The 26,390-nt window shown below is 34.1% G+C and overlaps 2 protein-coding genes across 3 annotated transcripts in view; both read right to left on the bottom strand.

Moving 5' to 3' along the window:
- Window positions 1–7,679, bottom strand: part of LOC111382685 (E3 ubiquitin-protein ligase RKP-like) — a 25,209-nt gene extending 17,530 nt beyond the window's left edge. Inside the window, exons 1-2 of the mRNA XM_023006724.1 lie at window positions 7,359–7,679; window positions 5,265–6,860 (exon numbers count right to left, since the gene is read on the bottom strand). Coding sequence (XP_022862492.1) covers window positions 5,265–6,749 — 1,485 coding nt within the window. The 5' untranslated portion in view covers window positions 6,750–6,860; window positions 7,359–7,679. The remainder of the gene's footprint in view (window positions 1–5,264; window positions 6,861–7,358) is intronic.
- Window positions 7,680–16,874: 9,195 nt separating this feature from the next.
- LOC111382687 (protein HEAT INTOLERANT 4-like) lies at window positions 16,875–25,035 on the bottom strand. 2 transcript variants are annotated; one of them, XM_023006726.1, is made up of 14 exons: window positions 24,577–25,035; window positions 24,154–24,192; window positions 23,989–24,042; window positions 23,518–23,581; window positions 23,260–23,318; window positions 22,222–22,346; window positions 22,080–22,139; window positions 21,331–21,389; window positions 20,960–21,039; window positions 20,729–20,767; window positions 20,581–20,643; window positions 20,438–20,485; window positions 20,229–20,357; window positions 16,875–17,357 (listed from the first exon to the last, which is right to left on the bottom strand). In XM_023006726.1, exons 1-14 carry the CDS (start codon window positions 24,850–24,852, stop codon window positions 17,310–17,312), a joined length of 1,143 nt encoding a protein of 380 aa, XP_022862494.1. In that variant the 5' UTR covers window positions 24,853–25,035; the 3' UTR covers window positions 16,875–17,309. The 2 variants fall into 2 exon arrangements, with proteins under 2 accessions (XP_022862494.1, XP_022862495.1); XM_023006727.1 differs by lacking the exon at window positions 22,080–22,139.
- Window positions 25,036–26,390: the final 1,355 nt, after the last annotated feature.

Consider the following 26,390-nt stretch of genomic DNA (forward strand, 5'->3'; position numbering starts at 1 on the left):
AGCTCGAAAATGTGTGTTCTTAGGGTACTCCTCACTTAAAAAAGGTTACAAGTGTTACTCCCCAGTTACTCGTAAATATTACATATCTATGGATGTTACATTTTTTGAGTCCCTTCCATATTTTTCCCAAAATTTCTCTCAGGGGGAGAAACATAATGTTGATAGAAATTTTTTGGAATTGGTACCACACATACCAGAAGCCTCTATAGAATCAGAACTTCCCATATCAAACGAAACTCCTTCCATGAATCGTTCCCCACTTCCCAAAGATTCACCAAGTACTGATCCTCTTATACAACCAAGTTATCAGGACAGGGGGAGAAACAACTTGCAACTATACCTGAGTTACATGTTTATTCCAGACGGAAAAATCTTGAAAATGTAAAACACCTCACAGTTCAACAGCAAGACCATGAATCTGATCCGAATTCAGGTAATTCCCCTACTCTGAAAAATGACTCTAATGATGATTTGGATATTCCTATTGCACTCAGAAAGGGAGTTAGATCGTGTACACAGCACCCTATCTCAAACTTCATAGGGTACAGTCATCTCTCTAATTCAGTTCAGGCTTTGGCTACAAACTTGTCACTCATTAAAGTACCAAGCACTATACATGAAGCCCTGTCAATTCCAGAATGGAGAAAGGCAGTTGAGGAAGAGATGGAGGCCTTGAATAAGAATAGAACATGGCAAATTGTGGAGAAACCTAAGGATAAGTCAACTGTGGGGTGCAAATGGGTATTCTCTGTTAAATACAAGTCAGATGGTTCGGTGGAGCGATATAAAGCCAGGTTAGTGGCAAGGGGATATTCTCAAACTTATGGAGTAGACTACCAGGAAACTTTTGCTCCGGTCGCAAAATTAAACACGGTAAGAGTTTTACTGTCACTAGCAGCAAACTTAGATTGGAAACTCCAACAACTAGATGTAAAAAATGCTTTTTTGAATGGTGACCTGGAAGAAGAAGTGTATATGGAACTCCCACCTGGGTTTGATGCAGCTAAGATCCAAGGAAATGTCTGTAAACTAAACAAATCCCTATATGGGCTGAAGCAATCCCCACGAGCATGGTTTGAAAGGTTTATGAAGGCTGTGTGTCAGCAAGGGTATAAGCAAGCTCAATCTGATCATACTCTATTCTACAGAAAGTCAGGTGACAAAATTACTATCCTAATTGTTTATGTGGATGATATAGTTTTGACAGGCAACAATTATGAGGAGATGGAGAGGCTGAAGAAAGCTCTTTCTGCTGAGTTCGAAATAAAAGACTTAGGCCCCCTACGATACTTCCTTGGCCCAGAGGTTGCAAGAAACAGAAGCGGAATTTCCATTTCACAGAGAAAATATGTCTTGGATCTCTTAGAGGAAACTGGCATGTTGGGAAGCAAACCAGCAGATGTTCCTATAAATCCTAATCATAAATTGGGAGACTGTTTAGGAAGTACACCAGTTGATAAAGGGAGATATCAGCGCCTTGTAGGAAAGCTAATTTATTTGTCACACACGAGGCCTGACATTGCCTTTGCAGTTAGCGTCGTAAGTCAATTCATGCATGCTCCATTCAATGAGCATATGGAGGCTGTCTACCAAATCCTAAGGTATCTTAAAGGGACTCCGGGACTTGGACTATTCTTTAGAAAGAATTCTGGAAGATCTATTGAAACATTCACAGATGCTGATTGGGCAGGGTCAGTAATGGACAGGAGATCTACAACAGGATATTGTACCTTCGTATGGGGAAATCTAGTTACCTGGAGAAGTAAGAAACAACAAGTTGTAGCTAGAAGCAGTGCTAAAGCTGAATTTAGGGCATTAGCCCATGGAATTTGTGAAATAATGTGGTTAAAGTTACTATTGGAGGAACTTGGCATTCAACAAAATGAACCTATGAAAGTTCATTGTGATAACAAGGCAGCAATTGCAATGTCACACAATCCGGTTCATCATGACAGAACAAAACATGTTGAAGTAGATAGACATTTCATCAAAGAAAAAATAGAAAATGAGACGATATGCATGGTGTATTTGCCTTCTTCTGAACAAGTTGCAGAATTATTGACCAAAGGGTTGTTTAAACCCATGTTTGAGAAAATGGTGGACAAGCTGGGGTTGTTTAACTTGTATCGCCCAGCTTGAGGGGGAGTGTTGAAGATTCCAGAAATATTGCAGATTGTTTGGTGATTTATTTCCATATATATCTATCTATTATAGGCAAATATATATTTTTTCCTTAAACTTATAAATTTAGCATATATGGTATGTATTTTATCCCTATAAAAGGGGCTGTACTCGAGGTGAATTAATAGAATTGTTTTTACCTTTATTTGTGGTCTTTCTCTTCTACCTCTCCTCCCCGGTTTCAGTGTGATTGAAAAGAAGAGAGAGAGAAAAGTATTTTGAAAAAAAATGGGAATCAAACAAGGGCTTAGTGTTAGCATGACACAAAAGAAAGTAGAAGTCTCAGACTTTGAGGGGGTACCATGCAACCATTTATTTAACCTGAAAAGAGTCTATAGCAAAGTTATATATCTATAAATTCCTTCAACATCATCATTTCCATTGACGGATCTTAATGTTATCAATCCTCTGTTGCAATATCATAAGCATACTATAAAAAATAGTTCCAACAAACAAGCACTTAAATAATAAATAACATAACAGGATGCAAATATAACTCGATATCTATAACAGGAAACTTCTGCATTGTTATTCTTGATAGTAAGGAAAAAAAAATGTTCAAGGTACAGTGAGAAGAACAAAACAAAGGTGATTAACATCTCACAAATGTAATCACATGGTCAAGAAAGCCAACCAAATCCTGTACTGAACGATAAGTGTAAGTGCTTGTTTCTATACATGATTAACCCATATATGATACAGGGCTTATGCACAAAAAGAAGGTGAAAATTTTTGAATTTTAAGATTAACTAGATTTCAACAAGATTCACTTTTAGGATGAAACGTATCCTATTTTATATTAGATAAATGAAAGAATATTTTTACTAATTTCCTGTGTTTTTGGAGTCAAAGAGTATTTTGGTCTACTAAGGCATCATGGGAGAGAACAAAACTTAGATTAATAATAGAGAGAAGTATATAGACATCTTTGATTCTAAAGACAGTCTAATAACTATTTTGTTATTTAGACCAGTTAGAAGTTGTCAATGAGAGGGTGACAGATTTAGAATAGAAAAAATAAAGAGAGAGGAAGTAATAGAAGAGAATAATTGAATAGTTTTGGAGAGGAAGTCAGGGAGAAATTTCAACATGCTTCAACTACTTAATCATTTGTCTATTTATTTAAAAACAATACTCTTCTGACTCTTATTAATACTTAAAATTCCTAACAAAAATGAAATATTGCCAAAGTAACAAAATGGAGAATTTCTAACTTAAAACTATTAATTATGGGAAGAAAATAAGTTAAAATCTATTTCCAGTGTTTATGTTTAAAGCAAGTTTACATTTTTGGAAGGTATCCAATTAAATTCCCATGACAATCTCCATCAGTTTCTTTACTAGCTTCCCTATTGAATTTCAAGAAGGCAAAGAGTTCTAAGATCTCAAGTCTCTGTTATGCTCTGGAACTTCAAACTTGGGACATGCTTTCTCAATGGAGAGAAATGACACGGAAATGCACAAAAAGCAGGGCAGCTGTAGAAATTTTCTTATTAGCTAGATTTGAAACAAATTTGGGCACTTTTAGGATAAATTCTCTTATTTAGCCCCCGTTTGGTACCCATTTTTTTTCAAAATGTATTTTTCTCTCTCTTCTTTTTAACCACACATTTTTTATTAAAATAATATTACACGAAAATCAAAAACTTTTTCTTATTTTTCAACCACACACTTCCCATCAAATTACTATTCTAAAATGCATTTTTATATAAAAATGGCTATCAAACACATATTTAAGAAAAATGTTGGTAACCTTTTACTTGGCATTCTTATATTTTTGGTCTCGGGTATTAGAATTCGCGAAAGTTGACTTTGTTATCCTTGGACCACGCAAGAATCTGATCAAATAATTTGTTCACATCAATAAATATTTATAGTCCATGGTCTTGCTTCAGTATTAATCAAGGAATAGTCTTTAGGTATACAATAAACTTAGTGGTCAAAGTTCTAAATGTATAAAGAATATTTAGAAACATAATCCTTTTAGTAGGAGATGTATATAAGGTATACTTATATAATATCTTTAATTTGGTAGAGTTGATTATTATAAGAATTATGTTATGAACTTATGGTTGTGTGAGGTTCTTGATTGCTTCCTTCCCTTTCATTCTAATTGCCTTTTTCTTTCTCATCATGAACTCAATACTTTAAAAAGCCAGTCAGATTCCCACAGCACCAGCACCAAAAAAGCCTGTTATTCTGGAAGCTACTTCTCACCCAAGGAACCAACCATGATTCTTCTGTTAGTGTTAATTTGCAACCTAAGACACAACCTCATGCCTATTGTTTGCCATATTTAGATCTTCTAACCTGAAACCTTTTCCACATTTTACTAGCCATGAAGATGCTGAAAATTGACTCTTCGATTTTGTTTATTTCTGCAGTGTGGGCAAAAATGTTCTAGATAATTGCTACAGGTCAAACATATTATTGACCGTGTAAAAATGGGTAAACTTCTCATGCACAACAAGAGAAGGCAATTGAATTGCAATAATATATATGATTTAAAAACTCTAAAAGAAATCAATAAACCGAAAAAAAATTTGTTCAGACAAAGCATCATTCACTCTTAATAACCATGAGAGAGAGAGAGAGATTTACTTGTCTATTCATTTTTGTTCCTTGTTTGGATCTAATAGGACAACGAAAGCAAAAATTGCAGACAAACAAAATATTTGAAAGATGAAATGCCAAAAAACATGACTGAAATATTTGAAAGCTCTGAAAGAAAACATAGATGGTTGGAAACCCTAGTTTTGCTACTTCCACATATTTCAGATCAACAAAACTCGGACATTGAAACATGCCTTTTGCTTGAATTCCCTTGATGAAGCAATTTCTCACGACTATCAACCTACAAATCACATGGTTAAGACGATAAAAATTACAGCTGCATCTCAACTCCCAATTCTCTCGATCTTCTTTTAATTTCCATCCTAGTGACATAAAATATGCATAATTTTCACAACATAGAATAAAAGCCACAAGGCATAGATCACAGAAGTCTCAAATGACAAAGAAAACATAATACAGTATTTTCACAAATGGAGACAAGAGAATAAGTCAAAGTGTTAAAACCGAACCTTATCAATTGCTTCAGATAGAGCTGTCGTCGTTAGCATCATGCTATTCTCGTAGGACATGTCCTCATATGAACCAGGCCACCAAACAGAAGGAATCAAAGATTGAAGATCATGTTTGTTCGGGCCTTTCCTCGAGAGGAAACCTTCAAACAAGAATTCAAAATCTGAAGACTTCCACCAGAATGCCATCAAGTCTTCTCGCCTCAAAATGTGGCATGCTAAAGCAAGATAGCTATATGAACCAGAATAAGGACACTCTGCAAGGATCAATGATGCTGTTTTACACCCTGATGAAAGTGCATCAATGGCGTGCTCGAATAATAATCTTGACTCCTCAAATTCAAGAAATGAATCAAGTACTCTATCCATGCTTTTATAGTCATGCGGTGGATGCATTCTAAAGGTTTCCATTATGAATGACAAAAAGGATCCCCATCCTACATAATCTGCACTACCAGTTTCAGCAGCCAAAACAGAGAATAACTCCCCACAAATTGCATGAAAGACTGGATGAGACAATTCGTCAAATGATGTGAATCGCTTCAGTCTTCTGAGCTTCTCAACAGTGTCAAATTCTGCCCTCTTGAGACGCTGCATTTCCAACAGCCTCGAAAGGCAATGAAATAGATTGGTCGCAAGAGCATTTGAGGAAGGAGGAGCCTGAATGGGAAGAAAGCCTTTAACTGGATATCTGAATGGGCGAGCCCCAAAATTTAATTCACAGCGTTCACCTTGAGAAAGGGAAATGGCAGGATAATAGCCCAAACCAGGTACCATCTTCCGAATCCCACCAAAAGCCACTCCAAGAGAGACGCCATTTCTATAGAACAATATCTCATCACAATTCAAGTCTATGCAACACCCAATTACATCGCCAACAACCCATGACTGGCCATAAGGCACAGCTTCCTTGTTCCATTTACTGACTCTTTTCCCATCATATGCATAAGAATCATCTGCATCACCTACACCCCTATGAGCAGAGAAGGGGCATGCAACAGTAGCCCAACCCAGTTGCTGCACGTCACAAGTTTCAAGTGTCACTTCATACATCCATTTCCCTTTCCATACACATGTATTGGCCCTTGCACTACTGAATAAAGCATGACTTTCCACTAGCAATGGTGATTTAATAACTCGAATATCGCCACAGATGCTCGATTCATCCAGCCTAACAACCTCGCCTACTGTAGATACCCCATCTCTGTTTCTAACAGCAGTTTTCAAGTCAGGATGGTACTTATAGAATTCATTCTTTATTATAGAGTGAACCACATTAGTGTCAACTGGGCGTGTCAACAGATTAACAGTTTTGCAAGGGAGATTAAATATGTGCTCAAGAGTTCGCTCCACAGACTGATCACCAAAATCGTCACAATAAGACACAAGGTGGGAGTTCCCAGAACCCTCTCCTTTACCCTTGCCATTCAGAACTACAGCCAAACCAGAAGAAAGCCCACCAAGTCGTAGGCCCTCCTCACCCATTGCAGATTACAACAACTTATGCTAGCGAAGTCACCAGAAGATCCCTAAAATAAACCCAGGTGAGATTTCTTACGTAATTCTATACACCAGCAAACAATCATCCTCTGAAACCTGAGAAATCAAAAGAATCGGCCAGAAATGTCACTCTATACAGATTTAAGATTGCACCTAAGAAAATCCCACTTCAAGATATAAACTTAAGAGCTCATTGTATTTGACTTTCCTTCAGACACACAAATAAAATAGAAAGAACTTCAGATTTAGTAACCCATTTAATTCAATATTGTGGCTTTCATTCTTCACGAGCGAGCAAGAATCAATTCAATGTTTTCAGGATACCATTCATATTACAGAATCATTTTAGAAAATTACTTAATTCCATATTTTCTGTTTCCATTCCGTCTATCATGGATTCCACCATAAGGAACCGATTTCCCTATTCACTAAACCAAAGAAAGTTCAATAATTCCAAAAATTCAATTTCCGAACTCAAAATTCTTCAAAAAGCCAATCACCCAGCATTTTACATCATAACCCAAAAAAAGAAAAATTATAATCAATCAAAAGTCAAATAATTTCAGCATATAAATGAAGTCATGAAGCACTTACAGGCGTATAAGCTGTCAATAAATAGAAAGGAGAGCAAAACTTGAAAGGCTACTATGCTAATAGACTAAAATTCTTCCCTGAAACAGTAAAGGCGGCTCAGGAATATTAGGGTTCTTCACAGACGCCATTATTATCGTTGTTGTTAATTCATAGAAAGGGACAGAATAAGAAAAAAAAAATGTTGAATTCTATTTGAGGGAGAAAGAGAGATGCAAAGTTCGGATTTTTTATTTGTGTTACTGTTTCCGCAAGAACTTGGGAAGAGAAATCAGAATCGAACGGAATAGGGAGCCAAAGTTGAACGAGCTTCACGGGTCAGGCGGGTCCCATTTGGACTCATCTCTTCAGCGAATAATGCTCTACAGTAGTATTCTATCCAATTCCAAATAAAGTGCAGAATTTTTATTTTTTTTNATGAAGGCATTCTTATTTAAACACAATTTCTCATTTTTTACTTCAATTTTCAAAATTCATTTTGTCTCCAAATTCACTTTGGGGCCGTTTGGTAGGGATTTTGAGAATTGATTTTTTGACCGTTAGAAGAAAAGTGAGGTCCACATGTGAGAGAAAAAAATCAAAAATTACGGCTTGAATAGTAAAATAACGGTCAAAAAATCAATTTTTTTGAGCAAAAAATCCCTACCAAACGGGGCCTTTGAACGTCAATTCTTTCAAATAAAATATTTACACGTTTACTCCTAATTAGAAATTCTTCAACAAAATTATTTTTACAAAATCTATTCTTGAAAATCTGAATCATTATTTACGTATAATATTATTTTATGTATTAATTGTGTAGCTGAAAATAGAAAAGAGAAAAATAGAATTTAATGAAATTAAAACGGGGTTTAAATTGGGGATAACGTTGAATCGATTTTTTGGTTCGGTGTGTCAGTGTCTTTAATTTGAAGCAGAGGGAAAGTGGTGGAATAAAGATTATGTAATGGTTATTGTGATTCAGTCAAAAATCGTACTTTTTCATTAAGAAAAAATATTACTTTATATTACTGAAATTTTATGCATGCTGAGTAATTTTGAATTATTGTAGTGAAAATAATTTGGTGATGGAATTACTTATCAATGGTGAGATTATTTAAAGGGTGTCGAATACACACGTCAATGATGATCATTATTTTCATGATGATTTTGTTTTATCAACAAAAAAAAAAATTCTAATTGGCGTAATCTTAAATAATTACTTTCTACAAAATGAAAAATGCATACCAATTGTGGTATATGCCTTGCAAAAATTAGGGATAGGGTTTGGTTAGACTCGAGTACAAGAAAAGTAAAAAACTTTAAGTCGGGTTTGGCCCCCACCCTATTCTTTCCAAATTTTAATAGTTGGAATAGTATTTTTTGAAAAATGTGTGGTTGAAAAAGAATAATTTTTTTTTATTTTCATAATATTATTTTATAGAAAATCGTATGGTTGAAAATAAGAAAGGGAAAAAGAATGAGAAGGAAAATGGGGGCCAAACGGGGACTAAACATACATTTTGAGAAGAAAGTCCTGTAGGGAAAAAAAAGTTCTTAATATGTATGTATTAAAAAAAATCAGTATTTAATTAATTTCAAATTTATTTTTTCTTTGAGTTTAAAGGATTTTAAATAAAATTATTATCTTATGTATTTAGTGCTATTATCAATTTAGTACAATAGTAGGAGTTGGGATCAGGAAAATTTATTATTTAAGCAAAATTAATAATTTATTTCATATTCATTTATGGATATTAAAGTTTTGGACAAATTTTAAATTAAAGTGAAAACAAATTTATTGTTATGAACAAATAAGATATCAGAATCACTCTGATACCACTTGTTACGAAATAGGAAGCTTATGTGATATAATATGAAGTATTAATCGCACAAGTAAGAATAAGATTAAAATAAAAAGAGAGATTGGCAGAGGAGTCGAGTAATTTTATTAATCTACAACCAACAGAAAGGAAATTACCGTTACAACAATTACATAATCTGGAAGAATAGTCTCCTGTTCATAGGGGACGTCCCAAACCCTAGGAATAACCTAAAAGATAAAAACTACTGTTTGAACCACATTATTCCAAAAAAAATGCGTTCTTAAACGGTGATTTAACATCATTTCGACCACACATTTTTCAATAAAATAATATTACACGTAAATAAAAAAAATTTCCTTATTTTTTAACCATACATTTTCCATCAATACACTATTCAAAAATACATTATTACTAAAATAATGTGACTCAAACACCCCCGAAATCAAAATTCGCGTGAAATTGACATAAAGCGAAAAATTCGGACGGTGCTGTCACTCGAGCTCTATCTAGCGATAGCCTAAAAATAATTCTTTAAGAATATTTCGATAAAAATTTATTAAATCTATAATTGAAAAGTTGATTAAAGTTGTTGATTTATAAAATGTGTGGCTGAAAATAAATTTAAAAAAATAATAATAAAAATATGGCCAGTTCATTAACTTCACGCGACTCAAACTAACGCTTCTCAGAAAGAGCTAAAGATTTAAAAACTCTTATTGACAAGTTGGAATATATTTCCTATTCCAACACAATTCATCTAGAATTAATCTAGTGGTACATAATGAGATGTATCTAAAGGTGTACATTCCCCTCACATGGGGTGTGGGGTCCACCCGAATAAGTATTTTTTATTTGGGTGAATCTCACATCCCATGTGAGAGAGGTGTACACGCTTAGGTACACCCCTATGTACTACTAGCACTACCGATTCATCTATGACATAAAATCACAATGAGATATTTTTAAAAATTTCTAATTTCATGGATGTCAATTGAAAAATGTCCACTTTTTAAATTTAGCACTAAATTATCTATTATGCCCTTTATGAAAAAAGAAGCAATTTATTTATTTTTTCAATTTGTTGCGGATTTTGAGATGTAGCTTCCATGAGAAATTATATTAAAATGATGTTCTCTACATTTCAAATGACATTCTCGATATTTGAATGTTGTTTATATTTTAAAAGTTCACATATCAAATGACATTCTCGATATTTGAATGTTGTTTATATTTCAAACGTTGTTTTCAACATTTTAAATTTCTAGAATGACATTTCATTCCGAACATGACAATTCTCTACACTTGAAATATAATTATCGACGTATTTGTGTCAATGAGAAAAATAGCATTAATTATGATTTGACATGTACTATTGAAATAAATATGGTAAGTTATGTGTCAAAAATTTATTGACCAATAATTTTTTTGCAAAAATATCCATTTCTTGTCTTTGTATGGAATCATAAATTATTCACGGAGTATTTTGGTTCAAAATATTCCAAAATGGACATTTTTGCAAGGATTTGTTAAAGTGGCATTTTTGCAAATGAACATGTGAAAGTGGACATTTCAAGCAATTTCCTCAATCACAGTTTTGACAGAGAGCTGTATTTTACGTTCAGCAACCATGGCAGGATATGACCCTGAACAAGTATCTTTATCATTTGACAAAACTCAAGTTTAACCCATACACGAGGCTATCATTTGACAAAATTACGTTCTTGTTTATTTCTAAACGAGTCTGAATGTGGGGGAAGAGCCCTTTTTTGGGTCAACCCCTCATGAAGGAGAAACGTAGCTATACTGCATTTAAAAGTTGGTCGAAAAGACAGTGCCTTTTGACCGTCGAAACGGTGGAAATCGTTCCAAGTGCAAAGAGGTACAGAAATCTCCTCATTAGGTGGCTTTTGTAGAAAGTAAGTGAAATGGAATCTTCAACCAACTTTTAAGGGTCGAGCATATTTTGTACAATTAACATAATTTTAGATTTCTTTTTTTTTTTTTTCGCTTTCTTAATAGTGTAGCATCCACATTATGAAACGAGTCTACAGGCTACGAGGAAAAGTTGTTTGCCATTTAGCCCACTAACTAAAGGAAAATTCCGTAAGTACAAATTTTTTCTACAGTCTCCTGTACCAATTCTGTAGAAAAATTCTATACTTAAAGCACTTCTCCTAACTAAATTGTCTAACTAACTGGACATTGTGTTAAGACCCAATGAAAACTAGTTTAACATAGCCAGGATATTAAGCTAATTGGTTTCGTAATAATTCTTGGAATTTAGCCATGGTCCATGAACAATTAGGCATGTGGGGGGATGTTTGGCTAAGCTTATAAGTAGCTTTTTTCAGTCTTATTTTGACAATAATCTATTTGATGTTCCAACATATTTTGTTACAACTATCCATCACAAATAGAAAAATCTTTTAAGTATATGTAATGAGATGCTTTAGAGGCAATAGTGATGATTGTGGGACAAGAGCTTATCAAGAAGTTCTTGGAGGATCAATACCTAATCCCAATGATGCTTCTGAATTTTTTCGATCGCTCATCTCATTCAAAAATTATGAGAGATATCAACAAGAAACTTCTAGAAAGCTAATGTTTTCTGAATTACGTGAAGCCAGTAAGCAAATAGTAAATCCATAGGTATTTGTAACCAAATATCCAGAAAAAAAATATTCGCAAAATTCGAGGACATACATTTTTTTGACATGGAGAGAATGATATGTTGACTCATGACAAGATTAGATGAATAATAACATTTCTCGCCGCTGATTTGAGCCTCTAAGCAAAATTCACGAGCTTAACCTCTTTAATTTTTGGATCAAATTTGAACGCGGTCAAAAACTAATTAATATTTTTTTTTTAAAACACTTTTATAATAGTCATAGAACTAAAATTCGACCACACCTAATACTAGCAACCGAGGATCCAAACCCTCACCTAAATTTTTATTTGCAATTTAACTAAATGTATCTTCAAGTTTTAGGAGGCCGGACGCCTTCTAATTATATAATATACCACGATAAACATGTTGCTTGCCTATCAGTAATCTACATGAATGTTGTTATTATCAATAAACATGACATAATTAATAACCATATTATGGCAAGTTTTATTAATGGTTAAAGGACTGGTCAACTTAAGGCTACTATATTAAATAATTCAAGCAATACGCCATGTTTATAGACTCGCATTTGGGATATAAATCAATTAGAATATTGATTCATTACTTAGCAATTTTGATCTCAACAAAAAATGTGACACTTTTTAATCAATTTTTATGAGTTGGACCTAAATAAGAGTATTATAATGCTCAACTATTAAAATTGGAACCACTGTCCCTTTTCATCCACTCTTCACGATTGTCATGTCAAACTACATTGTTTCGATCTAAGAACTTGTGTAATCGCTTGTTTGATGGAATTCGGTTGGTTGGTGAGGTTGATCATGGCAAGTTACAATGACATTTAGATTTTAGGTATGTGTTCTTAACGATACTCACCTCTTGATTGAATGGTTTGATGGCGTTGCCGTCCAAAGATAACGCTTCTTCTGTTATATCATACTCTCATAGTGACTGACTTTGACTTCGGATACCGGTCCAAGGCGTCGAGCTGATTTGTATAAATTTCTTTGACCGACATGGGATCTCATATCAGCAACAAAACATAAATCATGCTTTTGTTAATTAATAATATCTTGAAGTTCTCAATGGAATATGCAATTATTATTGGAGCTTATGGAGAAAATATGTCTATATATTTTATGAGTTAAGCCACTCGTCCGCACCGAATACCATAGGGATGACTACACCCTTATACGGGATGAGTGGTCCAGTGTGAATAAAAAAATCCCCACCCCTATGTGTGTACGCGATCATCCTCACGGTCACTCCTGTAGTTTGTGTAGCATAACACATATTTCTTATTACTGACAGTGAAAGACATTTGATTGGAACAATCTTACAAGGGTTTTAAAGTTCGCAGATGAAAGGTTAGGAACAGAGCGAAACTGTTGCAAAAGGTGCCATTTGGCATGTTTCTAACGTACGAGTTTCAGCTATTAGTGCTGACTTTGGGAGTCATAACCTTTATTACTTGAAATGAGGATTGATTTTTATTCTAACAAAAGTGGAAGTTTCCAAATGTGCAAACCAAAGAAACAAATAAGACTTAGATTTTTTACTTCATTTCCATTTATGATGTACCTTACAAAAGGTGTTTTTTGTTAACTTTTCAACCGTGTCCAATTTAATGTGCTAAAAAGATTATAAATTTTTTCAGCGAAACATGCCCTAAAGCAAAGATGATCATATGTTCAAACTCGCCATTTAGCTTTTTCTCTCTTTAACACGCTCCTTCCACGGTCCTTGGTAAAGAAAAGTGACTAAACTAGGACGATATTGATAATGAAAAGAGAGTGCGGACTCTTTTTCGTAGATGTGACGGGCATAATCATAACCATAGTGCACGCAAGGGAAGCATTTATTCGTTCGCAAAAGTGTATGAAAGAGTAAAAATTACTATGAATTTGAAGCCTAAAAGGGGTGAGGAATGTTGGGAAATTATCTAAAAGAATCTAATGCAAATATCTACATTGTCAGAAAATCTTCAAATTCACTGCAGCCCTTCCTAAGTTCTATTTATTTATTTATTTTTATTATTATTTTAATGATCGTGGGTGTTCGGACCAGTTTACGCGACTAATTCCTTCCTAAATTCTTTTCGATATAAAAGATTAATCTCTCTGTTAACACAAACTTTTTTCGTAAGGGATGATTTTATATTTTAAAATTTTCATATTTCTTTGAACCATTTAGCTTCTACTGTGCAGGCCTAAAAATACTGAATTATATAACTGTTTGAATGTATAATAAAATTGTACTGAAAGGTCTAATGATTTTAAGAATTTTAAGTCAAAACATTCCATTTTTTGCTCACATATTGTCTTCATCACTGCTTTTAGCCTCTTCGATCTATAGTTCTGGACAAGATACTACATAGCTGTAACTATGTGTGATCAACTTTTTATATTCCTGCAAACTTATCTAGACAAATAAATATGTGACATGGTTACTAGATACTATAGTTATCGTGTTGGTATTCAATTAACATGAAAATTTATAACTTTGAGACTAACGAATCTTGATATATTGCAAATTTAACTAAGTTGACGTACGACTTTCACGTCATAAATTCAAATATGAACAGCTCAAAACCTATGCTGCTAAATTAAATCGCACCCTTACACAACCAAGGTTTATAATGGACAAATGCAAAAGATCTCAACAATTAGTATGTTCTATAATTTCTTGATTCAATTTAATCACAAGTCTTGTGTTAGACATAGATAATTTTGACTGTGACGTTTTATTTTCTTTTCTGTCAGCATAAAACCGCCTATCCACTCTTTTCTATTGTTTTTTTAATCAAATTTTATTAGCTTAAAGCCCAAATTCTTTCCATCATATCCCCCACAAATACTCCAAAAAAAAAAAATAATAATAATACTCTATAAATTAATATGTTGATTTTTGTAATTGATTGCAACAATGTACTATTAGACAATAGAGTTATTATTGTTGTCAATTTAACGATTAATATAATCAAAAGAAAGAAAAATGAACCTTGCTACATGTTTATCATGTAACATTACCCTATTGGACAGTTTAAATTTCAAACATATTTTTCATCCAATTGACACTTGACAACAATGCAAGTGTCAAAAATCAGTGTAAAAATAGCAAAATACTAAAATGAAGATGAAGTGAGATATGTCTTAATAAATCTCCTAAATAATAGATTTTGTCCTTGTACAAGTAGAAACGTTATAATTGTATGTCTTTTTACCAAGATACAACACTTATTCCAATATAAAAACTGCACTAAACTAACCTTCTCAATCGACGAAAATTGTTGACAATATTCTTCTCGAACGAAATAAACACGAACTAAAATGCTCGTATGGAATTTTTTTTTTTTTTTTTAATTTCAAACGATAATTCGAAAAGAATTATATTTTAACCAAAAAAAATTTTTGATAAGCGGAGAGCATTAAAAAAGAATTATAATTTGAATTGATTTCGTACAGTAAATATGGAACAAGAGGTTCCTATTCGTAGATTTTCAAGTGAATTTTCGAATAATTGCATCTTTTGGCATAAATTAATATGAACCCTTGATCACTTATTTGCATATTTAATGGTCTAAATTACACCCATCAAAAGATTATAACTTTTCTAATTCACACCTATAAATAATTAACCATTTATTCCACCAATTATATATTTCGTTATTCTCCCCTTTTTCCTCTTTCCTTTTCTTTACCGTGGGTCAATTGAAGACTTTCTGAAAATATTATTCCTACAAAGCTTACATTCACTTGAGATTTTGGCTAGATTAATTTTATTTCTATCAAAGTGGTTCGATAAAAGATTTTCAAGCAAATATCTAATGAATGTAAACCTTCTCTTTAACCTTATTGAATCGGAAGAATCTTCAGTGGCTCGGTAGTGGCCCACACACCTCGAGGGAATGTCATGGGCCACCCGTCGAGGTGTCACATCTTGATAGAGCCATCGCACCACCATCCTAATCTGGTGGTCATGACACGTTCTTTCTCCTAGTTCCAAGAATCCAACCAATTCATGCTAGTACATTTGTCATGTTAATCCTTGGCAAAGTGCATATTGGGACCAAGTCGGATTGTTTTATGAGGAATTTCAAGAAATCAGCAGAGAGTTTTGGGTACCTCGATGCTACCATTTATAAAACTTATCCTTATAACAGATTTTTAAGAACGAAGAACTCAGGCGATTACGAATCCACGAACTGAGGATCCATGATACAATTAATTGGTTAGCAACCTACCTTTCCTTCCAGAATCAAAGTTTAGGATAACTCGTATTGCTTGCTGCCAACTTCACACAATCAGTACGTGCTGCGATACCAATGATTCCAAAAAGCCAATCAAAACCAATTAATTAGAAGCCTATCAAGATGTTACAGTATAAGAACTCTCTAATAAAGAAATACTTTAGTTAGCCAAAAAATAATTAAAGAGGATATACTACTTGTACATAATGTGGTATCTAAGCTGGTGTCCACCCTCACATAGAGGTAGACCCAACCCCCTCAATGTGAGGGGTGGACACTGTTATACCTTAATGTATATATAGCATAACACATTAAAGTGATAGGCATCAAAATTTTCCCTACTTGCAGCACCATCTCCTCGATGGACGTGTGTCCAAAGTGCCCCTTGCACGATTAGCATACACCAAAGTCATGACACTGACTTCAAATTCCAATAAATATTAAACTCACACACAAGGTTGCACACTAGTCTAGAAGAAAATTTTGACAATCCCATATATTCCATCAGAATAATGTAGTGTCAAGAGCAAGATAAGTAACGTCCATGTCCACATTGTACCAAAGCAACATTCGGTTTAAGTAATTGTTGAGGCACATAGCAGCTGCTGCTGGAAGTAAAGGGGTAACAAACAAATTTGAAGCATTTATCAGCATAAGGAGCAGGATAGTACCAGAGCTCGAATCATGGTGGGGATACAGATCATACTCAAGGAAAGTACCTTGAGCCTAGATCTTGACTTCTGAACGTTAAAGAACACCCAGCATCTGTGCATCACTGCAAGGATGGCAACAGAATAAACATAGTAGAGATGCATCACATAGCACTCAGATACTGACTAACTACAAAAATTTGATTTTTTAAAAGAGATGAAACTATCCATAATCGCCGATCTTACAACACATGAATTTGGTAGCAACTACTACCAAAGAAGATTAAAAATTTGATGAGCATTCAACAGAATGGAACAAAGAATTCACAGCTTGTAAATTTAATTAGTTGGTACCAAAATCGAGAACCTCAAATTATTTTTTTATAACTAGAAAAGGGCATGGTGACAGCAACATTTTTTTTGCTTTCCCCCCTTGTTTCCCTAGTCTAAAACTCCTTTTAAGTTGATAATTTATAAGGCAAGAATGGCCCAGTCCTGTCCCAGATGAATTTACTTGTTTGTGCAGCTCCATTCCTCTCCGGAGCTAAAATCTACCACCAAGTATTCAGTTGCAAGTAAGGGATACTTTCTCTTGACCGAAAACCTGTTCTTGGCATGTCATAAAACCTTGTGAGCCTTCCCATAGTATCTGTTGATGAAGGCAGACTGCAATTCAAGTTGCAAAACAGAAAATGGTCAAACTTTAACATGTTTTGGTATCCTCCCAAATTAATAATATATCAAAATAAAAATATAACGAGAAGCCTCCTTCAGAATTTGGGGTCTAGGAGGCCTAACTATCAGAACTCAGAATCTTGATAAATTAAAAACCGAAAATCGACATTACTAAATTTACCCATTGAAATGAAGCATAAGCATTACATGATGTCATGCTTGGGTAAAGAGTGTCCACTTCCTTGAAGCCCATATTTACATTCCAAACCAGATGATGTACATTAATTTGGGGTCTCACAAATAATTTACTACTTAGAACTACAGAGAGAAAAGATACTGCCAAAAAATAATTGAATCCTTCACTGGCACGATATTTATTTCGGAATACTTTTTTGTCATGAGCTAGACCACTAAAACTAAAAGAAACCTAAAGGCATCCAGGGAAAAATTAAGCAGAGCATTTAGAAACATGCAGATAATTAGCGAACAAGGCATAGCCCATGACACTAGTAAATTTACAGTGAAACCCACAAATCATGTTTTATTAATAACCTCAAATGTCCAGTCATGCAAATTGTCAGACACAAAAAGAAAGTTTTTCAAGAACTAGTCCTTCCATTCTAATTTCAAATGTAGTGTGAAGAAGATATCATGCAAGAGCTGAACATGAAATCAATCATAATCTACACAGAAGGAAAAAAATTAAGGTCCCAGCCCAGGTGGCTAACATAGACAGATTTGCAAGTTTCAGTATTTTATTCACAATGATAGTAAAGAAATCATATAGCCAAAGGCCCTACAACACATAGTGATGCCACCAAAGTAAATGTTACTAATTACTGAATCCGAAGGAGGATCATTATTTGGATGTCTTAAGGAGACATAGAGAGTGAAGAGATCCAGGATCCTATTAATAAATGTTATAAGAGGGAAATGTTGATCAAAATTAACATGAACTGGCATTGCTACAGAGGATTTGATTTCATTGGATCTTTAAGTAATGATGGAGAATGGAATGGTTCAAGAAGCCAGCCACGAATTTGTTAAGAATAAGACATAGCTTTTGTTGTTCTTCAGTGGTGGGGAGTGGAGAGTGGGTGCGCCGGTGCTGTTATGAGAGTCTCAAGCGAACTACAGATGTGTGAGGACAAGCTCAGTGTATCTAGAATCTCTCATCATAAGATAGTACAGTAATTATATTGCCATTCTTGCCATGTTATAAATATTTTTTTCTCATGTAATGTTATTGCTGAACATTAGGCTCTATGATATTTCGTTATAATAATTATACGCTTAGCAGTGAGGCAAAAATAACTAAGCAGAACCTCAATTATCATATTTTGTGAAAAATATGAACAAAATCCCTGGAAGACAGAAATACACAGATGACAAAAAGATCTCCACCATTGTAAATAATTTTAAGGATAAAAAACGACCTAGAAATAATATGCATCCACGCAATAGGGAAAAAAATGTATGAACAAAGCAGAACTTAGATCATCATTAACTTAAACAAAGTTTATTTGTACAGATCTGATGGTTCACAAAACAAGACTGATGACAGCTTAAAGAATAAGTGCATGACTGCAATTTTAGCTTATAAGTAAATGCTTTGGCTCTGGATATAATCATCCAAGTTTGATCCCTGTTGGAGCCCAACAGAAAGTTCTTCAAACTGAAAAAGGATAAGGACATGGCAGGTAGAGTTACATTGCCAACCCTATCTACTCAGAAAATTTGGACATCATATAGACTATTCAAGAACATCTAATTGGGGTTTCAACAATCATCAAAGATCAACGGAAATTTATGTACGTGAATTGTGCCACAGTGCTCCAGTTAGATTAGGAGCCTATTTGGTTTGGATTAACATATGATTTTAATCTAAGTCAAAGTAAAACAATTAACCACATCTTTAATGAGTCTCACAACTTTTCAATCACACATTTCAAAAACATTTAGCACAATCTACCAAAAAAATCTAATTTTAATTTCCACCAAACACCCTCTAAATTTATTTATTGAGAAAAAAAGGTAAAAAAATCAAGTGACCATAAAAAAAAATTGTGTTTAACCCTAGGAAGGCATTTAATTCAGAAGGCAGGAGCTCCCTAGGATCATCCTGGACGATAAGAAGGATTGAAGTAACCTTCAAGAGAAATTATCAAGAATCCAATATTTGGCGAGACATGCTATATGTCCAGGACGCCAAATGGTGCCCCCCTATAGGTGGGGGCCTATTCACCTATAGGAGGGACACTCCATCCGGGGCCCATGTGGCCCTAGACAAGTATCTTTATCCATATTTGGCAATTTTGAAGGATTCTGGATCAGGATAACTTGAGTGTTTCTTGATAGAAGGATGCTATGATCCATAGATGGAATTTCAATAAATAAGGATGCAGCACGTAGATCTTGGATATCACGTGGCATGGTTATCATTATAATTGCTAAAAATTCACTAGATATGTTTAAAAGACATCCCTATTCGGCTCACAGCAATAAAACAATCATATTCTTGAGAATCATGCTGCGCAATAACTTAACTGCATATCTCCAGCTATTCAGCAAGAAAGCCCTTATGAAACAATGAGTCATACATGCAAATTCTTTACCATTGAAATAGAACAATACATGCCCCCTAGCTTTGCAAAACCAGAAACTAATAACAAACTACCAGCATTTGAGCAAACACATTCACATGAAGTTGAATTATCTGTTAAGCAAGTATACTTGATAGGCATTTAGAACTATAAACAGCATATCCTATGTATCTAAACGTCCTCGAAAGAATACAATTGCCAAGACAAATCCTTCATTGACTGAGAAAATAAAAAAGAAAAGGAAGAAACACAATATTACCTTGACATTAGATACATCGGGAGTGTCAGGTGAAGGCATGGGATAAAACTTGTAGAATTTCATATTCTCAAATGCAGCCTTAGTTTCTCCACTCATTTCTTCCAACACCTTTTTGCGGGCTTCCCTTGCCTGTATATACAAGAAAATTCAAAACAAGCATGATCAAAATGATCAAGAAGAAGTCCATAGGAAAGTCTATTTGCAAGTACCTCGCGATTAGCTTTTTTGGCTTCTCGGACTTTCTCCTTGACAAATTCCTGAATCAAAAAGGATTCCATTAATCTTCTTAGTATGTTCAACAATGGATTTTCAAACATTGACATGAGTTATGCGCATATATAGTGAAGATTACCTTAAAGGCATCCTTTTGATCTGCAGCCAACTCCTCTTCCTCAATAAGTTTATCCGTGAACTCCTACATAATTTTTATCTGACTTAGCCAGAGGATTCTTTGCAGATTATCAGGCAGTAATATACAAACATAAATTGCAATTGCATACCTCAAGTTCATCAAGTTCCCAATCAAACTCACAGAAAACCTGGAGGGAGGTTTGAAACAAAGTTAGCTTGTTGCCATTTTTTATATAGCTCCCTAAACTGATCCTACAAGTCTGTCGCACATGTTGCGTAGATTCACCTAACCTCCCATATAATATCTAAACATTTGCCATTGGAAAATATTATGTGATTACTTAGGAGCGTGTTTATGAGTACTGCAAAAAGAAATGTACCGGTTTTGGATCTATTGGAAATAAGATTTGCACTACGGTGCTCTGTTCAAGTTCATCTTCCTGAAGGGGATGGTAGAAGTCTGCAAAAACATAAAAGGTACTGTCACATATATTCTGCTTAGTGCACATTGAGATGATTCATATGTCACAAAGAAGACTTCGAAACTGTTCAAATGCTCATTTAACACCAGAATGATAATAGAACGAGATAAATCCCCATCGCCTTAATAGCGTCCTAGTGGAGAAGTAAGCAAACAGAAAAAATATTAGGTGTCAAAAGTGTGGATTTCAAATAGGACAAAAGCAAGGAGCGTGTTATATCTGAAATGTATGAAATATAGTAAATATTTTGCAGGAAGAGAATCACTCACAAGGTAAGCAGTACTCAAACTTCTTCACGCGCTCCAACTTCAAATGTTTTAGTCCAGCCCTGCAACAAAAAGTTTTCAGTATGTAAACCTCTCTTTCTCCTATTCAAATTTTCTTTTACATCTTAAATTAAACCACTTAATAACTAATGGATATTGGGACTATCCCCACCTTAGCTTCAAAAGGGAGCAATCTGGTACAAAATAAAGTATAGTGTGGGTACATGTTATGCTGAAGTTATTGCAATCACTAAGCCCATGTTTGGTGCATCTTAAATAGTTGATTAAAATCCAAGTCAAATTCAACAATTAATTTTAACCACATATTTATATGAGACCCACAATTTTTCAACCACCATGTGTTTTATCAAACTCTATCAAAATCTACCAAAAATATGATTTTTATCTACCAAACGGGGGCTAAATAAATTAGTTGGCAACTTCAAATTAAAAATAAACCGATAGCAGAACCTATAAAATTCTAATCACATGAACCTTGAGGGGGAATTATATAGGACTATAAAGTTTACGTGAACACATGCAGACATTCTAATGAAAATGAAAGTGATATAAACAAGACTATCATAGTACAAAAGACAGTACAGTTGATGTATCATAATCCCAAAAGGCAGCAAAAAATTAAAGAACACAAAGTTGAAGAACACAAAAAATATAGGTCAGCCAAGCAGAAGTAATCTTTGTTCTCTAGCATATATCTATTCATGGATAAAATGCAGGGGGGAGAATTGTACCTTCTCTGGATACAGCTCAAAATAAAAATTGGAGATTTAAGTCTTTCAACTTGAGAATCCCTGTCGAATAACGAAATTGCAGAACTGTCGTCTATTTGAATAAGGAAAGCAACACATATCAAAATCAAAGGCGATTTAATACCTATTTCCCAGTGGGATGTACGGAACCCAATCCATTTTCATCTGCTTCATAGGAACAATTTCTTCTGTCTCCCTCTGTACCGATTTAATTCCAATTTTGTCTGAAGGAGGAAAAGGAGATACCACCTGATTGAAAATAAAATATGCCAAATAAAAGAACATTAACAAAATAAATAAATCAATCATTCAAAGAGGATTGACTGAAACCACAATACCATAATACACATCAATGACATTTGAAAGTGCCCTAATAATGGACACTGCTTTGTCCCAGGCCACAAACAGTGGTGATACTAGTGCCAACATTAACTCGTGCCAATGCAGAAGTGTTAAATAATGAGTTTATATATCTCAAGTTTATCTGCAATTCCAATAACTTTGAGATGTACAGATAAGCCTAAGAACTGAAATTATCATCATGTGAAATGCAAGTACCAGATGACCGTGATTTCTTTAATTTCTTCTTCTTCTATGACAAAACACAAGACGTTATTAGCTATTATTCCGAGAAAAGAAAGTATAGAAGGTGATTACCAGTCCTTAAACTTCAATGAAAATAATGGCAAAAGTTCAATTCAGATTTTGAAAGGCTAAAACCAAATTAAGCCCTTGTTTGAGCCCCATTCTTTTGGAAAAATTCATTTTTCAACAGTGTTTTGACATCATTTCAACCACACATTTTTCAATAAAATAATATTACACGTAAATCCAAAACTTTTCCTTATTTTTTAACCACACATTTCCCATCAATACACTATTCAAAAATTCATTTTTCCCAAAATAATGGGGCTCAAACAAGGGCTAAATGAAAATATTCAAAGTTCAAAGCAAAGACGATCTCATTCTCATAGGGAATATTATCACGAATAAGGTATCCCAAAAATTAATAAAAATTCTTATGAACAGAAAAAAAGTTGCACCTAACTTCAACGCATTATGATCCAATAAGACAAACTGATGAAAAATTAACATACAAATAATACAAACACCAAAAATGGTTAACCATCTATATGCAAGGAAGACGTTTTTTAGGACTTACAGCAACCACAACAGGGATCATTGTAACTTTCCCTTGACCTTGAAAAGAGACCAACTGCGCTGCATAAATAAATAAGCAATTACAAATCAGCGTAGATGGCTTAGAAAATAAACAATATACCCAATATTCATTGGACATTGCAGGACTATTAATGTCAGCCAATTGAACAGAATAATAAATTTGGATCGCAATAAGAAAACAATACACTTGATATTTTCAGACAGAAAAGAAAGCAGTCAAGTTTTAATTGCCACTTACGCTCTGTACAGCCAAAGAGATAGACTTTTTGATTATATAATTCTCCACCTTCTTCAAATGCATCCTGCCAAAAGCAATGTTAGCACTGGAATTCCTTATGTGGCATTTGGCAGAGGGGCAATAAGGCTTTGAAATCGGACTTAGCATGATGCAAATATAATTTAGCCCGTTTGGTTTTGTTAAAAAAAAATTAGTAGATTTTGATACAGATGATAAAATGCATGTTTGAAAAGTTGATAAAATTGTTAATCCCATGAAAGATGTGGTTGAAAATGAGTTTGGGAAAAAATGAGTTTTGAAAAATGGAGGCCAACCAGAGGCTTAAATTGATTAGTCACAAATTCCAATTCCATAATAACAAACATTGCATTAAAATTTACTTTGAGAATAAGCCCACTATACGAAGAAAAGAAATTTGAAAAAATTGCATCGCTTAAAAAATAGCAGGGTAATAAGCGTTAAGCAACTCACTTCCAGATTTGAGAAATTCCAATTGTACTGATACACCGTATCCAATTGATCCCACTGGTATTGAAAAGAATTTCAGCAAAGAAAAAGTCAAACATAATAGTACTAAGATAATTCGTCATGGAAACCTTGACTGCTTAAAATGTAAGAAATTAATTAAATGCTAACCTCTGTACCAACTGGAAAAACCTGTAGCCATAAGTCTTCCTGAACAACATTAGTGCAGAAATTAAATAAAAATAGAATAAATTTATTCTAAACATCACATAAAATTTCTAAGTGTATAACGAGGCAGATAACATTTAAGATAATGTCAAAATCATAAAAAATTTCCAAGTATATAACGAGGCAGATAACATTTTAGAAAATGTCAAAATAATCAAATAGTTGCAATAAACTTCATGGTACATAGCTGAATTCTTGCATGATTTTATTCAAAGAGCTAGAATTTATCACTGGCATGAATTATGTCAACTAGATAACGTAATGTCTTTATGGTCGCGTACATTTATCATAGATGCTTGCATAAAACAAAAAAAAACTGTATATTTGTATACTATTAATTTTTTTTTTCTTTTTTTTTTTTTTTACCAAGTTACGCTTCTCGGAAAAATACTCAGGCTTCGCAGTTTTGGCTCGCTTAGCTTTTCCCTTGGCCACTTTCTTAGTCGGCTCCTCCCGAACTTTCTTCTCCACCTCGTCTTTCTGGATGGGCTCCTCCCTTTCCGGTTGTTCTACGTGGTTCTCCTCTGCCGGCCCATCCTTGCTCCCCTGAAACGATTGGCTCGGGCCGCTATTCGGCTCCTCATCCGGCTGTGTCGGTGCTGCGTCCTTGTGAGTTGTCTTCCTCTTAGTACCCCTCCTCATCACGAGTATTGGAATATTATTTTAGAGAGAGAAACTAGATGAATGTACTGTGTCAGTATAGAGTGAGGAAGGTAGGGTTTGTGAGACCCAAGTTTGAATTTGGGGGAGGAAATGGATGGCGGAAACAGGTGGAACCATAGATGGGAGTCGAAGAGGGAAAAATGTTTGCGAAGAAAATGTGTGTTTGAATGTTAATAGTCTAAACAGATAAAAGTAAATAACAAAAATAAATAGTAATTATGAATTTTTCAAAATGTGTAAATAAAAATGTATTTTAATGTTTATAAACATTAGCTAAACATAAAGTAAATAAATTGTAAACTAAACAATTAGTTATTTATCAGCAAAAATAAGTAAGTGTGGTTGGGACACATCTGATGCGGACTTGAAAGTTGGAGGATCTAATTTATAAAATGTAAAAGTGAGGTCGTTCGACACGTTTGTTGCAATATAGTGATGTTGCACCACATGGACAAATCAAGGTTTGTGGACTCTTCCATAATGCACCATCCTCGACTACAATTCCTCTACACAACCTAGTTCACCCTAAAACTCAGTGCTCGATGGTATCAAAACACAAAGATCGTCCTAGTCAATATCCCTACCCAGAGTGACTATTTATGAGGTCATCCTCTAATACTACTACATTGGGATGATACGCTCTCGTGAGGCAAACAACTTATGGCTCCAATATTCTCATCTCATCATTGTCACTGTTCTAGGTATTGTTGGAGAAATTACATCAATAATTGTGCATATTATATTTATAAAAAATCATACCGTTTATTTGCGTGAAATCGAAACGTAATTTCAACTTATCGAAATGAATTTGAAAAGCAAAACAATAATTTACCGAATCTGAACGTATCAATATAGATTCATCACTTTCGATTCTTGAATGAAAGCAAATCATTCTTTGGATCGAACATTGTAATATAAACATATAAACAATGTTAATCAGTTTCTGAAATCAAAGTATAATAAAATAAATCAGAAAATGAAACAAGAGAATGTAAGTTATAGATTTTTTTGCCGAGGAAGTGTTGGACATTTTGTTCTTAAGATGAATTTGCCCCGCATCGGTACTAACGATTTTTTGGCAATCATCTCTCAAGATACAACGACCACGTCAAGTCATAGGAGCATTTCAAATGACTTCAACCAACGAACTCGAACGGAATTCATTCTCTACCATGACCATGATTTTGATGCAAAATGGAACCACTTTTATAAAGTGTTTTATACAACATGACATGAAAGAATAATTTGTATGCAAGGGCGAACCAAAGAGGGGTTCCCTAGGGTCACTTGACCCTCCAGTTTTTGCAAGTTTTTTTTTATCTTTTTTATTTCGGGCTCACTATGAAATATCAAACGAAGTTGAAATATTATATTTTTAATATCATTTTGAAGTACTTACAACCTAGTATTTCACGTTGTTAATATTGTGCGAAATGACCAATCGTAGCAAATGTTACGACGTGTCAAAATAGGCTGTTCCAAACTAATATTTTCAAAATTTCGATAACAAGCTAACT

Source organism: Olea europaea, unplaced genomic scaffold (genome assembly GCF_002742605.1).
Source record: "Olea europaea var. sylvestris unplaced genomic scaffold, O_europaea_v1 scaffold2550, whole genome shotgun sequence".
Lineage (NCBI taxonomy): Eukaryota > Viridiplantae > Streptophyta > Magnoliopsida > Lamiales > Oleaceae > Olea > Olea europaea.